This window comes from Thermobia domestica, chromosome 8, assembly GCF_964235325.1.
Source record: "Thermobia domestica chromosome 8, izTheDome1.hap1.1, whole genome shotgun sequence".
Classification (NCBI taxonomy): domain Eukaryota; kingdom Metazoa; phylum Arthropoda; class Insecta; order Zygentoma; family Lepismatidae; genus Thermobia; species Thermobia domestica.
This window is the reverse complement of record NC_137461.1, coordinates 94956016-94980447: the sequence shown is the minus strand read 5'-3', so window position 1 is coordinate 94980447 and position 24432 is coordinate 94956016. Positions and strand designations below refer to the sequence as shown.

The window sequence follows — 24432 nt, the reverse complement described above, 5'->3', positions numbered from 1 at the left end:
AAGTTAGTGGAATGAGAATGTGAGAGGAAACTGGAAAAATATGCGAAAACCCACAGACACTATGCTTTGGCACCACAAACTAACTTGGCTTAGGATCAAACAATGGAACCTCTAACACCTGATGAACGGTCTTATCACTTCGCTCTCTCCTCTTCCCTCTAAAATTACCGTGTTCCTCCCTTTGGTTGTAATGTGAATTCACTTCACGAGACATCGTGTATTAAAAGTGATAACCGCCTTAGTCACAATTGAGACGAGAGACTTCATCATAGCGAAATGAGAAGTAGTTTTCTTATAATAAGTGTTCTTATCGAGATATATAGTGTTTATATTCAACTTATCAGTTGGGAGTTCCTGTTTCCTGACAAGATAACATTTCTTTAGTAGCCTGCTTTGAAGCGTTAGCGTGTGACAGCTGTTACTGAAACGGTGACGTCAGAAAGTGAACAATATTTGTGGTTTTCCTTTCTTTCTTTCTGTTACTTAGTGAGAGTTAATATTTTTATTATTATTATTTCTTGATTTTGTGCATGGATACGCATATCAAATCAATGATATGTTTAAATCATTAGTGAAGTCTTCTAAGAGACTTAATGAGAAATACTTGAGTTCTTCTCCTTCTAGGAAAAAAGCAGGCAAGTATCAGTTGCATACTTTGAACTTTTCTTTTTTGACCGTGTTTACGAATGAATACGTTGATTGCTTCTGTGATATTCTTGTAAAGGAAAAATTTCAGACATACCCTCTTAAGAGAAAACAAAACTGACCACCCTACCCCTGTTCCTGTCTTAATATTCTTGTCTAGCTACGTGAAGGAAATAAGTTAGAACCTTATCGAGCGTATGACACACATTATAATATAATAGATTAATCACCTACTAATGTTCGTCATCAAATAAATCATGTTGCGAATGATTAGGATCACGAATTGAATTTAGAATAATAAATTTGTTGATTTAAGAAAAAAACTGGAATATACATAACAGTGCGTTGAAAAATGGATGTAAATAGGAGGCCTAATCTTAGGATATTTACATGCTGTTGTGTATGGTACAATAATAGGAGTAACTAAAATATACTGGGAATGGGAAGTGATCAATCTTGTTAGCACAGTCAAACAAGGCCACTTAAAATTCCGTCAGTTTTAAGCTGTAAATAAATACTTTTTATACTCCATATTACGAGGCGTGTCCAGAAAGTAAGTACCGTTTTGGAAATAAAAAGTATTAAAACAGGTTTGTTATTTTTACATAAAAGAGCACACCTTAAACTATTTTTCGACATGGTTTCCACCAATGTTCATACACTTGTCAGAGCGAGTGACCAACTTGTCCAAACCTTCCTCAACGAAACGTCTCGCCAGGGTCCGGTAAGTACGCACCGTTTCGTTTGAACGTCACCGCAGCTCTAGTGTCGGCGCTCCTCGCATGTTTCGTTGCTTCATTGCCTCTCCACTGACGTCAATACGGTTGAGTTGTCGCGAGTGTACTGTGTATTGTGATCGTTTACAATATTTAAAATAATTGCTACAACCGCCAACTGTGAGATTCGTTCTGTTATCCGGTTTTTGATGCAAAGAACGGTAAGGTGAAATTCATTGTCAAATTCTAGAATTACGGTGAGTCTGACTACCACTTGTTCCAGCACCTGAAGCGCGAGCTCGGCGGTAAGCGCTTTGAAAGTGACGACGTCGCAAGAAATGCTGTGGAGTTATGATTGTCTTCACTGGCGGGATGTTTCTTGGAGGAAGGTTTGGAGAAGTTGGTCACCTGCTATGACAGGTGCTTGAACATTGGTGGAAACTACGTCGAAAAATAGTTTGAGTGCTCTTTCATGTAAAAGTAAATTTGGCATGAATAAACATGTTTTAGTTTATTTTTTGTTCTTTCCAAACCGGTACTTCCCGGAAATGCCTTGTACATGCAAATGTTTCAAATCTGTCTGTGAGCCGAACGGATTTGATTGTCAGCATGAAGCGTAAAGATATTTTGATATTTTGCCTTAAATCCTGACATATAATTCAAATACTGTATATTTTAATCTGGTAAATGTTTCCTTCATGTGGGATCTGTAGTTTAGTGGTTAGAATGTTTTACACACGTCCTCGTAGACTCTCATTCGATTCCTGGCCGATGTATCTCAAATCTTTCGGTCTATCCAGCGTCCTGAGGCAAACTAGAGAGTCACGTGAATAAAGATAGGACAGCTACAAGGTACAGAAAGCTGTTGATACGCCAGTTAGTAGACCACATGCTCATTTCTAGACTGGATGTACAGTAGTTCCGCTGCTCTCCTAACAGATGACGTTGAAGCAGGGGCTGCCACGCCAGTGGTTTATTTTAAATGCTTCCTTTTGTTACTGTTATAGCTTTCAGAAAACTGTCGTATCAAAGATAAGAATTGTTTCTGTCGTATTTCAAAAATAACTTAAGCGTGAATTTTTCCATAGTTTCGTATTCTGATTCGATTTTGGTAGAAGCGTAAGGTTCGGTTAACCTGTTTCAGAAATTTACAAACGAACAATGATAGGTAATGGCAAAATATAGAAGGTTCAAAACATAATAATAAAGTATTTAATTTTATTACCGTTAATTTTGAATACTTCCTGCCTAGAGGACCCTTTTCATAATCGAAATGCCTTACATGACCACGAGCCCAAGCACTTCTCATAGTGTTCTGATTTCATTATAGCAGACAATTTTCCAATGTTTGAAGAGGAATGTTTTGCCATATCTCCTTAGAAGCTTTCTAAAGAATTGTTAGAATTGGAGATATCACGAACAATGCTGTTTGAGGGTATCAGACTCTCGAAGTCCATGTGTGATGTGTTGCAGAGGAACTTAATAGAAAAACACGGAAAGGGGATAGTGTTAACTTCTGTCTCGGTTGTGTTCTGTAGTGTAGGCTTGGTTGGTGCGTTGGATACTTTATACATTTACACCTCTTTTGCATTCTGTTCATACAGTCGGGAAATTTCTTGATCATATAAACGCTGCGTGACTTGGTCACGCCGTCACATTAAACATGGTCCGTAGGACCCAGTCACTACTATGAGACTTTTGGGAAACGATTCTCTTCACGGTAGAATGAGATGTGAGTACTGCATGTAGCCTTTCTTGTGGTAGGGAATTTCATGTGACTTGTTGGTATCTCCACACAAACTTACTCTTCGTCTAGATAACTGGCTGGCTACTCATCGCCGTTCATCACTCAATTAATGTCTTTCGCAGAATTCTGTGGCTCTTCTACAGACCTAGGTTCTTTTGAATGATGGGGGTTTATCGTTCCTATGGATATTTGATGAGTAAGCAGGTTTTCTTTGCTCACTTCTGCCGTTGTTGCACACACTGTGTTCAGTGGTGACTGGGATGGTATCTACTTGGGCGGCCGTTGTCGTTACTGAGACCGTTCCCTTGCACACCAGCGAATTATGGGACCTACATTACCCTACTGATCATCTCTTCTGTTATGTTGTCTTATGACAGCATCTCCACTTTGCAGGCGACTCCACGCATGAAGCTCTTCTAAAACGGCACGAGTTTTTCCATTATTCCACTGCTTTAGACCTGTTGAATACTACAATTAGTAGTAAAACATCTGTCATCTTGCTCTTATCTGAAACGGTATTCTGTGTATTGGTTTGCCAATATAAGCTCTGCTCGTAATTGGCAGTCGTAGGTTTCGTTGCTGCCCCTGCTGCTTCACGGTGCTACATTAGATGAATAGAGAAACAGAATCGAATAAAATACTGTCCACATTCTGTCCTCTACTTTCCATAGACAAGGAAATTCGTATCGAAATAGGCATTGGTAAGAGAATTAAAAATATAACTACATAAAAATATATTCAAGTAAGTGGTGTTGAAGTAGTTGTATTTGCTTTTGGCTAACGAGATCTGTAGTCTTCACTTTGGTATGGTGGTGATGAACTAAACCAGCAGAATAAGGTATGCATCTGTTATCGTTTGTTCAGCAGTATATTTCCTGATCGTATTTATGTCAACTAAACATGAACTCGAAAAACTTATTATCTATCCTCATCCGCTCAACATCCAAAGCCTGTTTACAGTAGATTACAAGTGGTATTAAAATATAATGAAATAAGTGTGAGGAGAAAAATATTTGTGTTAATATGCGAAAAACACTAAGTGAATTTATGCTTGTCTTATGTTTTCAGCCACTAATCACTCATCGCCTTCTGATGATGATGAAGAAAATGAATTCTACGATGCAGTGGAGGAAACGGAAGCAAATTTCATTCTTACCATTCCCCTTGGACATAGAAGGACGTCATCGGGAATGAGCAATGCTTCACAGGTAATGTTTCGTTCGCATCATCATTATATTTTACTGTAATTTATTTGTTTATTAACAATGTTCTTTATACGACTATCAAACCATTTTACACTGGAAACAACAATGAAATAAGAGAAAAAAAATTGGAAGGAAGACGGCCCAGGTCAATTTTCTCAATCATTTGTTCTATGATTATCTCTGTCTTTTAGACTTGAATGTAGTGGGTACAGTCTTAGAAAAAAAAGTTTACTTCAAGAGGAGTGATACTTTAACCAACTATAACATGTTACAATTGCGATGTAGCTCATGATCAGGAGGAAGTCTTTGTGAATTCACCGATTTCTTTCTTTATAGCATTTTGCAGACAACGGAAAAGTAAGGACATGATCAGAATTATGACTTCGTAGTGGCTTAGTATTTAGGAAGCTATAAAATGAAAGAGGTCAATATAGTTAATGTTCGGTTGGTGCGATTGGAATATCCGTAGGGCGTGTGTCATTTTCAGATGCCAAAAAACATTGGAAAGTACAATAAGAGTACCAATTTAGTCGAAGTAAGCTTCATCTGCAGCCACACGCCTTTTGCCATCGTTTAGCCAACGACTGGATTCCATAACGAAAGGAGTTTGAGCCTACGATACGAAGAAGTAGTCAAGTCACCAGGGAAGTCTTTCCCTGCCAAGAAATGATCGATATGGGGAAAGAGGTGATAGTCGGTGGGAACTCGTCAGGAGAATACGGAGAGAAAAGGCTTTATACTGCTACTCGTGGAGACTCTGCACTGTCCTTTAAGCGACATGGCTTGCACTATGGAGGACACCATATATCTATTGACCATTGCTCGATGCTTAAGAACTAGTTTATGGTCCATTTCACGTAGTTCAGTACTGTGTAACGATCCGAAGAAAGACATGCAGGATAACCCTCTCCATAGATCACAATACCAGCTGTTACGACCCAGAGTTTCGTTACAGTTCTTAATTTGTTTTCTATTAATATTTTCCCTGACTATTTCTAGTTCGTTAATTGTATTAGACTCTGTTTTCTTTTGGACTATACAATATTAACCTGTACCAGTATCAACTATGATGGAGTTAACCTGCTCCATGTATTAATCAGTGGTGAGGCTTGAGGGGAAACAGCGTCTACCCTTTAGAATTTTATATGTATTAAGCCATTAAGCTTAAATTACTAACCTAAAATTTTGTACTTTAAAGTTTCTGAACTTAAAATTTCCTATAATTTATTGTGAGCTTTTTCTTTAAATGCTTCCATATGAAAGACAGAAAGCAAAGCGTCTCGCGAAAACTTGAATATTATTCTTCCGCTGCATCTATTTAACTTACATCAACCTATAGAAGCGTAGAAGAAATAGCCACGTGAGAAGTTAAAGCCCAAAAACTCGCGCTGCGAAAAGACAGTTGCTGTTCTGTCGACGTTTACAGGGCTGCCTATCTTGTTTATTTTAAGCTGGATTTGTAAGCGACAAAAACAGATCGCTATTTCTTCATATTAGTTTTTATTTTAAACCATCTTTCGAGCTCCCTTTATAAAATGTTAAATTGTTATAACGTACCTTTGAAGAATATTAGTATATATATTTTGTCCCTATGTGTCTCCAACATCAGAATAAAAAAAATACCTCCCTAACGAAAAGTTTAGATGTGTTGGCAATTCTATCACTTTTAGGTTTTTCGCGAAAGTGATAAGTACTTTTACATTAAACGCCCCCCCCCCCCTGGTTAGAATTTAAAAAAAAAAAAGCTTCGTCTTGGCCTTGGTCCTAGACCAAGGTACCCGTGACCAAATTTTGGTAACTCGGTCCACTCGCCTGATTCCCAGGTCACACACAGGCACAAAGACGGACAAACACACAAACAAACTCTATTTTATTTATATTAGATTCTTCGCTCAATAATTGTGCAGATGAAAGATTTGAAAAATACAAAAAAAAAAAAAAAAAAAAAAAAAAAAAAAAAAAAAAAAACTGGTCATTGTGGAACTAATAAATTATAGAAAATTTAGTATGTATCAACAAATCCTTCCATACGACAAACTGAATGACTTGATATCCACCTTTCTTTTTGCTCAGATTAACTTAAGAATGAACTTATCAAGTTATGTTCCGATAGTACCGAACACATTTCTCCTCCCGAATACTTGAAATATATATTATCAGTAATGAACTTCAAAGCGTATACTAGGAAACAACAAAGCTGCTAAATATGGTATTGAGCATTCCATGAAATTCAGTTTTTTTTGAAAACATTCTATGAGTGCCCTGAAAAGGGTGAAAACTTACACCAAAATACTATAAGCACTATACACTAAAAATACTATACACCAAATATTATTAATTATAAAATTTTATACTTAAAGGAACAGAGTAAATATATATTGCAAAGTATATTGAAAACTCAAATATTAATACTATATTTGTAATCGCCAAGTCGTGTCGCTGTTCGGTCTGCCATTAATTTATGTAACCGCTTTCCGCAGTCTGTCCTCCGAAGTCCTGCCAATGAGTGTTTTTCGGAGACCTGGACTTAACCTGGGTAAGATGTTGAAGGACATCTCCAAAAAGGGATTACAAAATCGCTTTGTTCGTTCCCAAATCGCTCGTCGGTCTCAATGATGAGATGAGCATTAGGCGCCGAGAGGTTCGGATGTCTCGTCTCGAGAACCTCAGGGACGATCAGACGGTCATCCAGACCACAACGCACACAAACATTACTGATATACACAACGAAAACATACTGGATTAAATGACACTATACTTATTTATTAAAATACTATTGAAAGAAAAAAAATAACGGTTTAGAAAAATAATCACAACACTCAACACCGCATATATATAATTATTTCCTTTGATAAAATCACACTTTACTTTCCACTATACTTTAGCTCTTGGTCACTTTATATATATTAGGATTGAAGATTAAGATAACGATTTCACTGGATACACTTTTCTCACACCATTAATACACTTGGGGGATTAGCACTGAGGAAAAGTCTCCGGAATAATCCCACAAAGCAATATAGTTGCTGCTCCAAACAGTCCTGAAGAGTCGACACGAGTCTTCAGCAAAATTACGTAATCTCCAAAGTGGAATGATAATGTTCGAGGGCACGTTATAACTGGTACGCTTAAGGTATGTGAACCTGGGATTTACTGATTGGGGCTAGCCGTAAGAAAACGTCCTTCACCGGCTAATAGCTTGTGCCCCTTAATACATCATCATACTTGATTCCCGACGCGATGTGCGTGGTTGCTGCTCACTCCTCAAACTTAGAGGCTCGAGATACGAGCTGCATTGATCCACTGACCAATGTTGACAGTTCATTCTTAAAAGCACTCAGGTTAAATCACCTGTATGTACATGCAAATAGAACATAAAAAAAGAGTTGACGTTAATATTAGTCCAGTGGCCACGACGCATGAGACATTGCGATAACTTGACCGTGAGAATGTTTAGATAACAAGCTGGTGAAGCGATGTGGCTGGCGACGATTTGACGCTTGGACACCTGGTCTGCTCTGATCTGCTCTAATCTAGTGCAATATTTCCATAAACGATTAAAGAAAGCACTTAATTCAGTTCCAAATAACTGTAGAATATATACGGTGCATATTAATAAGTCAGGGAGAAACACTGAAAAGCTTCGTCGCTCACTGAAACGTTCTCACCACAAAGCATTGTTTTAAATATATATATGAAAAAAACAATGAAAGACTTCTTTGTCCAGTTGCGTGGGAAGAAAAACAGTTCCCATCGAAGAAAGAACTTATTTGCGTCGCAGAATAAAGTATAAATCGAAAAAATAATTACTGTCTTTACGAAATACATAGATCGTCCACAAAAATACTTCTATAACCTGGTGGCGATTATATATTTATGAATTATTAGGGATCATCTTACTTGGAATAGTGATTAGTGTATATCAGCATCCTTTATACAGTACGAAATATGAGAACTAAAAATAGAAGTAAAAAAACAAATACTCTACAAATATATATATATATATATATATATATACAGTTTTTTACAGCACCTTTCGCCACCGGTATTAACCACGACGAAATTATTTCTCTTGGTAATTCCGTTCATGTAATTTTATTTGGTTATATAGAACTCATGTTAATTAGATATCAAATATAAATGTAGTTTGGGTTATGTACCTATATTCACAAAATGGCAGATTTTCGGTGTTATGTGTTGAATAGCCATGTTTAGTTAGGAATCCAGCGATCTTCGAACAAATAATTGTAACAAGATCTGAATTTTTGTTAATTTCTTCTTTTTCTTTCTAATCTTGATCCAGAGAGAGAGGGAAAGAGAGAGAGAAAAGAATGCTGATTTTATAACAACTTTGACTGTGATTTCTTTTCAAAAATCGATAAGCGAAATATTTTCACAATTATTATTCGTTTTAAGAAGTTATTTTAGCAAGTGACTACTTGTGAGTACAACCTTTGTTATTTATTATTTGTTAAGTGGTGCATATTTAACTTTTGTTCAATGCTGCACATAATATCAAATATGGAAGAGTAAACTCTTCTGCGGCTCTTTAAATCCGCCGTAACGAACACATATCTAAAAGTACAATTTAGTGACAATATGTTGTAGCTGCACTGGAAAGATTTCCATCGTTCGGATATATATATATATATATATATATATATATATGTAACCGTATAATGCAGCATTAGTTTAATAAACAGTCAGCTAAAGTAATCCATGTAATAGAAGCGTCGTACACGTTATTCTCCATATACATAAATATTAATGGTAATAATGTATAATTGTTCCCAAATAATTGATTAACCGGTGTGATTTTGGTGGTTATTAATGTAAAATCGCTAAATCGGCGTTTACATGCACAGTCATTGAATTTGTAGATGTACACTCATGTCCAAAATGATTGTCGCATATCTATAACTGTCTTCTTGTAAGAATATAATTTGATAATGATTTTGCAGGGTACTGTTAATATTGATACTATGTCTGTAATCGGAAAATTTATATTTGTGGTAAACTTCATAGGAAAAGAATTATAAATACGAGAATTAGATTGAGTAAAACAAAATGTTGCTAAATGGACAAGAAAGTTTTATTTTCGTTTTATTATTTTTATTTACTGCTGTTTTGACATGAAATTTGCCACATACATGTCTTTGCCGATTATACACTTACTAACATTATAAGAAATACCGGGCGAATTCGTTATCAAATTATATTCGTACAACAACATATTTATAGACATGCGACAATAATTTTGGACATGAGTGTACCTATACTGGCGTCTTCGACTCTGCATATAGACTACATTGCTGAGTACATTTTGTATACTTGAAAAGAACGAATGGACATCTCCGTTTATTTACAATGGAAGGCCGAACTTATAGCAAGTATAAACTAGAACTAGAATAAATTATCGTGTCCGCAGATGTTTTCGGCGTCCTCCCCTTTCGTAATATTGTCTTCTTTCGTACCCATTCTTTTTTAATTTTTTTATCTGAATTTCTCATCCCTGTCTCCTTTAGCGTAAAGTGTATAAGCAAAAAACGGTAAACTGAAGATTTTACCTATATTTTTATGTGAGTGCGAATAATGAAGAATACAAATATTCTACATCATCGTGAAAATTGAATACGGTTTATGTTGTGCTCAACATTATCTGCCTTGTTTTTAAAACTTTTATATCATGTGTGATAGAAATTCTTTTATCTTAAATAAGCATGTTTTAAACCATTGGCTGAGGTGCTTTACTACTTCATTAATATAATTTAAAAGAATTTGTAAGAAAAAGAAATGTTATTTAAGATCAACACAATTAAATTCAATGAAGTAACATGAACCTGTGTATTAGCTTTTATTATATTTCTCATTACTTTCGAACGATGAAAGGAATTAAGAAAGTATGGTGATTGTGAACAAAATGGAATTCGAGATTTCAGCGGATTTACATGTTTCATAGCCAATAGATTCCGAAAAAGTAATTTTTCGACGTCTCTTCGTCCTGACGTTCATCCAGCTACGAGCCGTTTAACATATCTCAACCAATTTTTAAGCTTAAGGTTTGCATGTGTTCTTCTGTTTTTAATTTTCTTCTTACCCCTAAAATTAAGGGTAGATTACTGAAAGATGAAAATCAAAAATTGCTATTTTCTCGAAAACTGCTGTAACGATTTTGTTTACATTCCAAAAATAAATTTTTCAGTAACAATTTCATACTGTAGTATAAGTCATTCCTCTGAGCAAAGTGGAAAATGAGTGATTTACTCTGAAGGTGACTTATTTTTCGGACAATTATCTCGAAAACAACTCAAGTGATTTTGTTCATATTTCTTAAATATACATTTCATTAATAGCCTGACAATATATCATAACTCAATAACTCAATATATCATAACTCAGAAATATACGACGGATAGTTAATTCTTGGGGTAGAGGGTGAGTTTTCTCGGATGATTTTCTCAGAAAAGGCTAGCGATTTTTTTAATATTTCATAAATACATATTTCATTAATAACTTGATAATTCTGAAAAAATATACGAGGGATAGTTTATTCTTGAGGCTTAGTTTTTTTCCCATTTCATAAATAAATATTTCACTAATAACTGTATGTTGCGTAAGTTACTCCTCTTACGAAGAAGAAAAAAAAGAAAGAAAAAAGGATTAAATCTGGAGATGAGTTTCTTTCCGACTACTTTTTTCAAAAACTACTTGGGCGATTTTGTTTATATTTATACAGATATTTCATTAGCAGCTCTAACATATGACAGAAGAAGTCATTTTCGGGTGTAAAAACTTTAATGGGTACTTTACTTTTGAAGGTGAGTTTTGTTTGGACAAAATTTTCCGAAAACGCCTTATAATTTTGTTCATATTTCACAAGATGTTTTATTTTATTATTATTAATGACTGCAGCACAGCATGGTTTAGTTTAAGGAATTTGAGTGAGAAACTTTAGTGCGGTGGCCCGTACCTTTTTATTTTACATTTAGAAATCGGTCACGAAAATTATTTTCGATGTTTTCCTAAATATGATTTTGACAAGTAAGGTAATTTTAAACATCAAATTCAAATATTAGTCTAGAGTCTTTTAAGTGTTAAAATTGAAGAAGTGAAGGTGTGAACACTAATTGAAATACCTTTGCAATAATTTCATGTAAAATTTTCCCCATTTTAGATCAGTTTAGTTTAATTATTATTATAGTGGAGTATAATATAATTACAGGTTTCTGTTGGAAGAAACTTATCTCAAGATGGCCAGGATGAAGCATCCGGATCCAGTAGTGAAGTTGACGATGCAGCTGAAACGACTGTCTGTGTAATTACTTCAAAGACAGAAAACAATGTAAGAAATTGCTTTTTAGCTTTTTATTGTTCCAAAGGTCTCTGTACGCTCTATGTACATATACTTAAATTAGAGAATAAGGTAGTAATATTTCTACAATTTTCTGAAAGTGTTTTGTATAATACACAATAAAAAAATCTGTAATTTCAGATCTAGAAAGCCTGTTACAGATAGAAAGGAGATAAGATTACTCATTACTCTTCCAAGGAAATGGTCCCAACCTGACAAGTCCGAATTGGACGAAATTTCGTATAGATACTAATTTGAGGTCATGAATAACGTGCGAATAGTCATTAGATTCGCTTTTGCATACTTTACGAGATATACAGGGTGATGCAAAACAGAATGCAAGATAAGACAACTACGTAATCCGAGTTCGAATTGCACGAAATTTCATATATATATACTAGTTTAAGGTCGGTGAATAACGTGAGAATAGTCATTCGATTCGCTTTTGAATACTTTGCTAGATATAAGGGTGATGCAAAAGTAAAATAACATAGAAGAATTGTGTAATACACCGGTATAGAACGATGAAAACCCACAAGTGGATACCAAAATGAATTTGCGGAATCTCATGGCGATAATGAGGAACGCAGTGGCGTCGCAGGAAAATCTCCCGTTGAGTAAAGGGGGTTCCACATGAAAATGAAAGGAGAAACAATGTTCGATGTTGTGATTCTGGAAAGAAGTACGAGTCTTAGAGGACACATATCCCTGAAATCGCACCGTTTACCAATTGCAGTAGCACTTTGGAAGGTCAACATTAGAACGGAAACTAGGTTCCAGCGACTGTAAAGTAAACAGTAATAGACAAAGTTTGGCAAAAGAAACAGCCAAACTCATGTTCGCGTGCGGCATGCCGCGCCTTGTTTGTCAATGTCGCTTACTTTGCATGTCAGACTGTCATTCTGCATACACGATTCAAATATAGCAAGTCTCTCTCTTACCCAAGGACAGCAGATTCATACAACAGGCTAATCCAAGTACATTCGAAAGTACGCAAAAGCGAATCGAATGACTATTCCCACGCTATCCACCGACCTCAAATTAGTATCTATACGAAATTTCGTCCAATTCCGACTCGGATTACATAGTTGTCTTATGTTGCATTCTGTTTTGCATCACCCTGTATATCTCGTAAAGTACGCAAAAGCGAATCGAATGACTATTCCCACGTTATTCACACACCTCAAATTAGTACCTATACGAAATTTCGTCCAATTCGGATGTCAGGTTAGGACCATTTCCTTGTTAGCTCTACTATTTTCCTGACGTTATCAGAACAAAGTAAATAGGTACAATCACATTGGATGTTCGGCAGAACATGCAAAATTAAAATAAATTGTAAAAATATTACCGAACTAGTGTACTATGTTGTTCTTGTACTTTATTCATTTGTGAAAGCTTACAGAATACCATGTATCCACTTATAGAATACCATATCCGAAGTAAGCTCCTTCGGAAGTGATACACTTCTCCAGCGTCCCTACCATTTGTGATAACAGTCATTTGAAGTTACATCGGAAATGCCTCAATATTATCGGAAACTGAAAAATATAGAATAGTGATGGAATTTAGTTCATAATAGTACAAAAATTCACTACACTGTTATATATACATTGATCGTGGTAGACAACAGAAATTCTGATTATCATGCTCTTTACTATAGAATGATATATTTATTTTGGCTTTGGTTGTACACTTTCTTAACTTTTTGTAAACTTTATAGTACACCTGACAAAAGCATGAACGCAAATGTGTAAAATTCGCTCACTCTAATGTATCGCTACAATCGATATACCTTCGTTTCAGATGGACATTGAACCCTTAAAAAGTAAAACTTTTTCACCTGTGATTGTAGTCCGAAACTTTATTTAGAGACCGTTTTGTGCTCAGATTTAATTAAGATTAGAACTAACTCAATCAGCGAATCACAAGTACACGAGTGGTGGAATAGGAGTGGGGAAAATGTTTGAGGACACATCACAATGATGTGAACCATCTTGCATTTGACACAGTTTCTTAAATAAAGATCATTGCATGTAATATGTCATTTTAATATCAAATTTTCGTACAAATTTAATGTCATTGTTATTTTTGTTCTAGCGCTAACTATTACGACGTTATGACTATTCCTTTGTGTCCTCAACAAAAGAGGTTAGTCATACGGCAAGGACTATGCATTATTACAGGACGTATTCAGTGTGTTTCCCATTCCGCTCGATTGTCAGGTGCATTCTGAGTTCCTTGCCACACAAAATTTTGCGCAAAAAGTCAGCTGTAATGTTGAAACATGCGTCCACAATTCATTCCTCGAGATGCTGAACATCCATAAGTTTCACCACATACACAACAGACTTCACATGGCTTTACATGTTTCTGTCAAGTTAGGGGCACAATTCCACAGCACCTTGCCGAACAATTCACGCATTAGAAAGCTGCTGAGAGAGGTACTTACGGACATAGGTATCGTAATGGTGTGGGGCACCATCGTGCTTGAAAAACTTAGGGATTGACCCATCCTTCGACAGCAGTGATGGCAACATGTCGTCGTCTAATATGTGCCGATAACCCATCGCTAGTTAAGGTTTTGCCAATGAAGAATAGACCCACAACGCGAATTCTCCACACATCACCTAGCTGGAAAGACCTGCGGATGCATCAAACTAATTCGGGTTACTATCCGACCATACCACACATTCTGTTTAATAACCTCGTCGGACACACAAAAATTTGCTTCGTCCATAAAGAATATGTCAGAAGCGAATGTGGAGTTTTGTCTTAGCTGCTGTATAACCCATTGAGTAAATTTCGTACTACGATCTAGATCATCTTCTGTAAGGTGTTGTTAACATTTCAGCTGATAAGGGTGCCGCTTATTTACTGACATAATGCGCATGATTGAAATGCGACTAACACCACTTTTACGAGCTACACTACTTGTGCTTCTCATGGGACTTTTATTGAATAATGCCAAACACTGTCACAGTTGTCTAGTCTATCGCTGTGCGTGGTCTACTAGTCCTGGTTCGATCTGCTACAGATTCGATTTCGTGAAATTTCTCACGATTTCAGTGCACTTTGCTTGCATCAAGGCCGTCTTTTGGTAGTAAGTCACGTGCAACGGTACAAATAAACAGTCATAATTTCGTAGCGGTTAGCGCTAGATCAAAAATAACAGTGCCATTCAATTTCTACGAAAATTTGCTATTAAAATGACATACTACATGCCATGGTTTCCGTTTAAGACAACTGCGTCAAATTCAAGATCGCGGACGTCAGTGTGATATGTTCTCAATTATTTTTCCTCGTCCTTTTCTCCACCTACATTATTACTTTGGGCATATTTTGTAGCGTTTACCATTTACTAGGGTGTTTCTACAATTTTGTACTACTACCCATATTCAATAAATCCTTATGGAAGTCCTGTTTTTTATCAATATGGGCAACACTGAAAATTATTCAATGTTAGCAAGTTACATGATTCTTCATTATGTACTGACCAGCCAAAACATTATGAGTGTCCGTTACTGTTTGAACTTTTAAGTTATTGAGCTGACATAAGAGGCACGGAGCACGGCAGAACCTCTCACCAGACTGTGACAGGGATCTAACTCAATTAGGTAGTGCAATGTTTGTTCGTAGAATAGGGAATGGCGACGTTATGTTAGAATTTGAAAGGGATCAGATTTTGATGGCCAGACGGCTGCGAACGAGCATTTCGAAAACAGCAGGTGTTCTCGAGCTATTGTGGTTACAGTCTTCCAAGGGTGGGGAAAAGACTGTGAAAACAGCACTAAACGATAAGGCGTAGGTTGATCATACCTCATTAGAGTTGTTAGACGTCGTAAAGTGTCGAAGGTGGTACAAAATGGTAGGACACAAACTGAAGCAGAATTAACAGTGGACAAAGCACGAGTGTGTCAGCTCAGAGTTCACTGCACTATTAGATATGAGCTCCGCACTCGATATCCCACACGTGCACCAATGTTAGCTGCATGAGATCGTCGATTACGACTGGAATAAGCATGTACCCATCGTCATTGGACATTCGAGCAATGGTACAACGATGCATGGTCCTAAAAATCACGATACTGCCTTCATTATATCGATGGCTGGCTACATTCCATCGTCTTCCAAGGGAACAGCTTTCCGAGACGTGCACAGTAGGACGACAACAGGGCGGTGTTGGCTCCGTTATGATTTGAAAAACCATCTGTGGAGGGCATCATAACGACTCCTAGCTATCAGCAGGTCATTGCTGATCATTTACTTCCATTCATCTTGGTCTTGCTTCAAACTGGTAATGGCATCTGTCAGTCCTGGTAATGGCTCCTTGTCAGAAGGTCAATGTTGTGCCACAGTGATTCGAGGAGCATAGTGAATTTCAGTTGCTGCAGTGGCTCACAAACTCACCCGATCTTAATCCAGTTGAATCCTTTTGAGTTGTCATTGAAGATCAGAACCGAAATCATCGTCTCTCCTTTTGTGAGGAATTAAATGACTCTATGAGCGGGTGATACGCTATGACTCCAGCCATCTACCAAGACCTCATTGCTTCTATGCCAAATGGCATTGCTGCTGTCCTGCGAGTCAGAGGTTGACATATCAGATATAGGTAGTTTGTCGTAATGTTTGGCTTGTCATTGTATATATGAGTCATTTAGATTGAAGTTACAGTATGGAAATGAAAATTAAGTGTATTACCCAGGTGAACATGGGTGCACTCCCTCGATATAGTCCCCGCCTCGAATACTCCAGCCCACCTCGCGCCCGTTCGATATGACAAAGCATTGTCACCGCATGCTTCGCTTAATTCTTTGTGGATCTGACGTGCATTTCGACCTCGTGTCATCTAAAACTTGATGAAAGCACGCTGTACTGCACTGTAAACATTGGTTAGGGCGGAATGTCATGCACCTTGCTTTAACAGCGTTCATTGACTACACACAACATAATACGATCGTTATTTGTGTACCAGACGAACGAAAATCGGATCACAGCAGTGTTGTCACTTCAATTTAAATGACCTTTATATAATTGTATATATATTTGATATGTCTAATAAACGAAAATTTTGTTCTATGTTTGAACTTATTTAGTTTTTAAGCTTGTTTTCGAAAAATCTGTGTGTTTGCTTTGTAATATTGTGCTTTATTAAAAATGTTATTTCATCTTCACTTTTTTTTTTAATATTATAGATGAAATTTCCTTTAAAAACAAAATTCTTATTTTTATATGAAAGTGTATTGCTTAACAGTAAGACTTCTGAAGGAATTAGGTCTTCCTTTGAAATAATTGTACCTTCTGTACATATACAGGGTGTTCCAAAATAACACCGACAAAGTTTGGAAGGTGATTCTTGACACCAAGATAAGACAAAAAGTATAAACCAACGTGAGAGTAATAGGCTGTCGAAAACATGAAAAAAATACCTTTAAAGGTTCATAGCTCCAAAACTATGTGACCTACCATAGTCCGGTCAAGACTTCACTTAGGAAATAGTACATGATCTATCCAAATAGCCATGTTTCAGAATCCTGCGATGCTTCTGCAACATTTTTTATAGAAGTAGTTAGTGAGCACTTCAAATTATGTCAGTAACCAAACTCCCTCTATAAAAGTTGTTGCGTGAGTACCTTAGGATTCTGAAACCCTTATTTTTGGATAGCGGATATATTAGTTCCTAAGCGTTCTTGACCGGACTTCGGTAGGTCCCATAATTCTGGAGCTATGGACTTTTAAAGTTCATTTTTTTCATGTTTTCGGCAACTCCGAAAGAAAGCATTTGTGTATCCAGGTTGGTTTCTACTTTTTGACTTATCTTAGTGTCAGGAATTACCTCCCAAACGTTGTTGGTGTTGTTTTGAAACACCATATTTATCTATCTATCTATCTATCTATCTATCGATATATATATATATATATATATATATATATATATATATATATATATATATATATATAGAGAGAGAGAGAGAGAGAGAGAGAGAGACATACAGACAGACAGACAGACCGACCTGAAGGAAATATATAAAAATTGCGTAAATATCATTTCTTGATTTGTCTGTAGAAGAACGCAGAAATCTGTTTAATGTGAATGATCAGAACGAAACATTTGTGACGGCGTAAATAAGTTTGCTACTGACGTCCCCACTAAATCCTTCAAAAATCAAAGGAAGTAAATTTTTTGTTTCATAGGGTATATGAATAGGCATCAACTGAAATCTTAATAGTCGTCCGAAACAATAAATTTGTTCCATGATTACTTGTGAGTGTTCTTTGTACATGGGAATTTAGTAATATTGTTGTTTATTTTTTCATTCCAGCCCAATCCCGGACAGGGGACCTCTGAGAAGGGAAATGAAAACTCTTGTAGCGTAAAGCAAAATGGTTCTATAAGACGTCAAAGAAGAACAAAAGTTCCAGATAAACCTAATTATCCCTTAAACTTATGGAGTATAATGAAGAACTGCATTGGAAAAGAGTTATCTAAAATACCGATGCCTGTAAGTGTTCCATTTAAAGGTTTAGTGTTTTTATAATAAATATTTGAACACAGTGTGTATTTGAACAGATTTTTGTTAAGTTTGCATAGTACATAGTACTCAGTGAAGATAATGAACGTTCTTTAGGAAGATAATATACCGTAAATTTCTTAGTGTGTGACGTAAATGTTATTCATTGGTTAATTGTTTGGTTAATTTGAGTTTAGTGTCCTTTTCAGCAGTGAGGCTATATGAGACGTGGAGCTGCAGCGTAATTTGGAATCCAAAGCACATGAGCTCCGACCACAAATCGAACCCGGGTTTCTTGCCTAAAAAACGAGTGCACCAACTCGGTGGTTCCCAGTCTTTTTTGACTCTCAACACACTTTACTGAAAACTCAAAACATCGTGACACACTTGTTTATTATTATTATTATTATTATTATTATTATTATTATTATTATTATTATTATTATTATTATTATTATTATTAATAATAATAATAATAATAATAATAATAATAATAATTTAAATTATAATAGTGTGAATCTATAAGTAATGATTCTTATGTAGTACTGACAAGGAAAGTAGTTCGGCTCGAACGGGTGAATATGCACAAAAAGGATAGCATGTGTAACGTTAGAACCCCGGAAGTAAACAGTGATGTCAGTTTTTCTGCAAGTGGATGTAAACGTCCACAAGAGCAGGGCAAAGTAGAGCATGTGCCATAACTACAGGGCATCTATAAAGTCTAACCCCGAGCCACTTTTGCGGAAACAATTGGTTGGATGGAAAAATCGACGAATACACATCCCATTATTTTGGGGGGCACACAGTTTGAATGAAAAAGTTGTGTCCCAGAGTTCCCCGGAGGGTTCCAGACAGGGTCCTCCCCACAATTTTCAAATGGTAATGGGGGCAAGTAGTATATCGTTTGAAAGGTATTATGAAAAGAAATAAGCTGCAACAAGTCCCGAGTCGGTATGCGCACCTCATGCAAAATGGTGGTCACAAACTCTTTCATGACAACTAAATTGACATTTTGACTGCCTATCATTTATACAGGGTGAGCGTAGAGACTCGGGACTTGCTTTTGTTTCTTTTCACAATAACTTTTCAATGATATACTACTTGACCCTTCCTTACCATTTGAAAATTTTGGTTGGACCCTGGGACACAAAATGTGTGCCCTAAAAATAATGAGATACGTGTTCGTCGATTTTTCCATCCACCCAACCCTTTTCCGGAAAAGTGGACCAGAGTCAGACTTTATACATGTCCTGCAGTTACGGCACATGCTCTATTTTACCTTGCTCTTGCGGACGTTTACACCATCTTGCAGAAAAACAGACATCACTGTTTGCTTCCGGGATGCTAACATTACACATACTATGCTATCCTTTTTGTGCGTATTCACCCATTCGACTCCAAGTACTTTTCTTGTGAGTACTCTGCTGCTGGAGGCGTTGACTGGTACAATCTGTCTCAAAATTTATGTTAATTAATTATTAAATGTTCCATGATTTTTAAACTCCAATACTCTGCTACACACCGGTTGGGAACCACTGCGCTATTTAAATATCCATGAGGAAACTCATAAATGTTCTTAGAAAAATAGACCTTGGCTTGAGAATTAAATTAAGATTTATTGATATGTAAACTAGTAAATTCTCTTATAGCGGAAAAAAAAACTCCCTTCATGGATTTTTATCACATCTTTTTTACAGATACACACTGCACTGATTTCTCGCAACAGGCTTAAGTTCAAGCCCAGAATTTGGTGGTTATTAACTTGGGAATTTTCCTTGAACAAATCTGAAATGTTAGTAGTCCTTAATAGCTTAATATGCGTGTGAAAGATCGTGGTGTGGAGGCATTTTGTTATTCGATTATTGGTTGTCAAACTTCGGGTTTAGACTCAAGTCCAAATCCAAACCTCAATGGCAAATAACTGGAAGACCAAAGATTTGCGCAACTTAATATTTCAAATGCGTAGAAAGCTCGTGAAGGTCTCCCACCATGCCAAGTTTGGTCGAAGATCGGATGAGTTGTATCAATCGCTTTTAATGAAATTTCTTGACTTTCGCAATCGAACTTCAATGGCCAGTTACTTGCAAACAAAAAATCTGCATACAATATTTCATGCTATGCTCGAATGTGCATAAAGCACGTCAACTTTTTCCACCGTACCAAGTGGTTTTATCAATCCTGATTTAGTGAAATTTCTTCATTTCACTAAGTCCAAATCCAAATTTGGTAGTCAATAACTCAGAAACCGAAAGCCTGAACACCATGTATCAGCTCGTCACGATGTATCACCATCCCAATTTCGGTCAAGATCGGCTGAGTTCCATCGACCATGTACGATATATAAAATCCTTCAGACAAAAGGATGAAAAGATAAAGACAGATAGTTAGTTGGAACATAGGAATCTGAAAGCAAGCGTGAAAAATCAACTGCTTACCAGAAAGTAGTGAAAATATCACATAACAGAAGAGAAAGTAAACAGCCAAGCTTTCTCCCAAATGCTTCAGTCACAGAAGGGAATACGTAGGAAAGAAGGGATGTTATAAGGAAGATAACTCGCTAAGAAGCTTGCGTTATACCTTTACTTTTCGGCTCCGAGACTATATATGAAATATAAAGCTTTGACGCTGGAGACCAGGCACGGTTCTCAGTAAAAGTGTATGTGGTTCAGATCCCACTTTAAGCTGTAGGTTGTCTCATGTAACCTCAGTGCTGAAAAGGGACATTAAAACCAACCAATTAATGCATCCATTTCAGTGATAGTGTTAATAGGCAACGATGAAGAAAATTTAGTGTTGAGGGAAAAGTCATGAAACTGGTTCGATGGAAGAGTGCAGTAGGAAATGAAATAATGATGAGAAATATTTACCAAAAGTAGGTTAACAACTTGACACTAAATATTCGTTCATTGCTACTGTATTGTGTTAGTGCTGTGTTTGGCCATAGTCAGTGGTATACAAGGCGTTGTAGTATGTGTATGCAGTAGGCTAGTTCTTGATGGTGAAAAATAGGAATCCTCTTCGATATTCAAAGAGGGTAAATTGTGGGTGTAGGTAAGTTGGAGTATGTGTATCCAAGATTGCCCGTGTGTTACACATCAAGACCAAGTAGTGTTTAATATCATAATGACAACAGAACTTGTGACAGCACATCATCAAAGAAGAGAGTAGTAAACGAAAATTAACCCTAAGTTCTAGGAGTAGTCAGCCAAACGTTGAAGAGAATTATAACGAAATTCTGTAGAGCTAATACGGCATGACTAAGTGGAAAACTCAATCATCATCTGGAATAACGTGCTTCTACAACCACAGTCTGATGAGAGCTGCATAATCAATCTCAATATCCACGTTTGGGTTGCGATTTCGAAATTCCTGATTACGACTGACGGCGCTGGTACTGGCTCAGCACTGGTAGCGTGGAAAGACTGCTGAGAACATAAAACATGGACCAGCGATGACTGGTAGAAAGTAATATATTTTACGATGTGTCATGTTTCTTCTTGCTTCCAACAAGAAACAGGTTTTATGTTCCAACAGCATGTAAGGTTTATGTTCGGTAATCACCCTAAGAGGTGTATGGTCAAGACTACTACTTAGTACCGTTAAACAGATGGTTCTGTTTCGTTGTAGGCGTAATTTCATAGCATTCCATTGGTCCTACTGTTATTCTCAAAGGACGAATAGTACGTTTTAGGTAATCAGTTGCATCTTGTGGTACGAATATTAGTCTGTAATAACAAGATGTTTCAAGGCAACAATGCATCAATATCACCTTAGGCATGGTTTGAGAAACATTATGATAAACTTCTTCACCATCTCTGGGCCATTCAATCTCCCGACTTAAACATTATTGAAGGTCTATGGTCAATCTTTAAACAGCGAGTACAATGCAGATTTCCTCTCCTCTCATCGCTGCATTCTAATCATGTCTTAAAATCACAAATCCCTTCCTATCCATTATTCACTCCATCACTAAACACATGCCTCCTAATACTATTTTAGCTTCCATAGACGTAATTTTTCCGACCTTGACAATTTTAGCGACCTTGAAGAATTCCTAAATAAATAATCCACCTTAATTTGTGCTTTTAAACTTGAAGTTTCCTCAGTTATATTAATCACGATGCTTTAATTTTTTTCGTCCGATTAAATATTACAAATTCTCTTTCGATCATTAACTTAGTTTGGCTCCAAAAGCTCTTTATAACTAAGTTATAATCCAAAGACCCTTATACGTAAATAAGTAACATACAATCTGTTAACTTCTTTCTTTATGCAGTCGTATAGAGATATACCGAATTTTAATGAAGTACCTTTACAATTAATTTAATTATATATATATATATATATATATGAACTGATCAAATACACACCGTGTGTGTCTGTATTTGATCACGATTTAACCTCTTCACGGATATGGCATCAAATGATGCCACATATTTATCGGGAAAATAATCCGAAATTTTTTTCATGAAGAAGAGTGCGAACTGAAGGTAAGTAAAAACAAGTGATTTAGAATATTATTTTTCTAATACTGCAGTATCTAAAAGCATATGAAGTGAATTAAATATATGATGGAAAATATTTGTTATAAAAGATTTGACACTACATTATGTATAAATCTATCATATATATTTATATAATCAATCCCGGCTGGAGTTCATGTGATTCGGATCCAGCGTTAAACTGTAGATCGAAGTCTCATGTAATTCTACTACAGAACGTGACGCTAAATTCTAATCCATCCATATTTATGTAATATATATCTATACAAAAGATTAAAGTAACCCACTCTTCGACGTTCTATAAGGTTTCCCCAAGTGAAAAGAAGACTACGGTTATATCTAAAGAATAGTTTATTACAGAATGTAAAATACAGCTAATGTGTAACATGACACCTAAAGATAATTGCCATTGGTATTCATGAAGTGGTCCTAGCGCCTAGGGAGTGGATGGCAGTGCAGTGGCTTGTTGACGGATCCATTATTCCACGATGTTCTGCTCAGTTCCGGATTACGAGGAACGTCCAATAAGTTATCTACCTAGATAGGAAGGGAGGAACGGAGCATAATGATGCCTCATACGCACGCCAAGGCTACTGTGGGGAACTCTGCTTCGCAATTTGAGGTCAGTCGGAGCAATGCAGTGGCCGTGAGTACACCGCGTAGCAAATGTTTGGTGATGCCGCGAACAATGGATTTGCAGAAGTTGAAGCATCGCTCGCTCATCATTAAAGTTTCTCATTTAAGAAGGGAAGGGACCAAAGGAGATCAAAGTGTACCGGGATATATCTAAAGAATCGTCAAAATTCCAGTTCAAATACTGGTTAAAGCAATTCAATTGCCGCGTGGTCCTGCAGGATCGCCTTATTAAGGTTGCCGACATTGCAGCAGCTTATGGCATATCCAAAGGATCCATCCTGACAATTCTGCATGACCGCTTGGGCATGTCTAAGGTCTGTGTTCGTTGGGTCCCCAGAATGCTCACGCCTGCAGAGAAGCAGTGCCGGATGCAGCTGTCCCAAGACTTGTTGGAGTTCTCTGAGGAGAACGAGGACAAATTCCTGGCTCAACTGGTGACAAGGAACGAAACCTGGATCGACTATTGAGATCCTGAGAGGAAGCAGGAGTCCATACAGTGGAAATACGACGATTCCCTGCTTCCAAAGAAGTTCCGCACACAGCCTTCTGCGGTGACGATCATAGCGACCATCTTCTGGGATTCGGACGGACTTCTGCTGGTGGAGTACATGCCTCACAAGACGGACAAGCACAGGTGATGTTTATGCTACCTCCCTGTATCGGATGAGAGATGCCATTGCAGTACAACGTCCGGGAAGGTCGGCCAACAGGAGCCTCTTGCTCCACGGCAACGCACCAGTGCACACGGTCCGGAAGGTTCAGGCTTGCTGACTGTGGTTTCCAAATGTTGAATCATCCTTCCTAGAGTTCGAACATGGCCCCTAGTGACTAATTCCTCTTCCGAGACCTGGAGAAATACCTGTAGGAACATGTTTTTCGGTCAAACAACGAGGTCCAACCAAGGGCGCCGATTTCTCTGTAAATTTGGGGGGCCCATTCAGATGGAGAAGGCATATATGAGGATTTTAAGACAAATTGCATTCAAATTATGTCAAATATTGTATATTCATAAATACAATGAGGGGGCCCCACATGAGGTTTGGGGGATCCCGGCCTCCCCGACACCCCCAGGATCGGCCCCCTTGGGTCCCACAGACTCTTTCCCAGTAGTTTGCAGG

General features: G+C 37.0%; 1 protein-coding gene across 2 annotated transcripts in view; it reads left to right on the top strand.

Annotated features, from left to right (window-relative positions):
* Osbp (oxysterol binding protein) overlaps positions 1 to 24432 on the top strand; it is a 143172-nt gene that overhangs the window by 66098 nt on the left and 52642 nt on the right. For both annotated transcript variants that reach the window (XM_081768780.1, XM_081768779.1), the window contains 3 exons: positions 4177 to 4316; positions 11536 to 11655; positions 17988 to 18167. In XM_081768780.1, coding sequence (XP_081624906.1) covers positions 4177 to 4316; positions 11536 to 11655; positions 17988 to 18167 — 440 coding nt within the window. The remainder of the gene's footprint in view (positions 1 to 4176; positions 4317 to 11535; positions 11656 to 17987; positions 18168 to 24432) is intronic.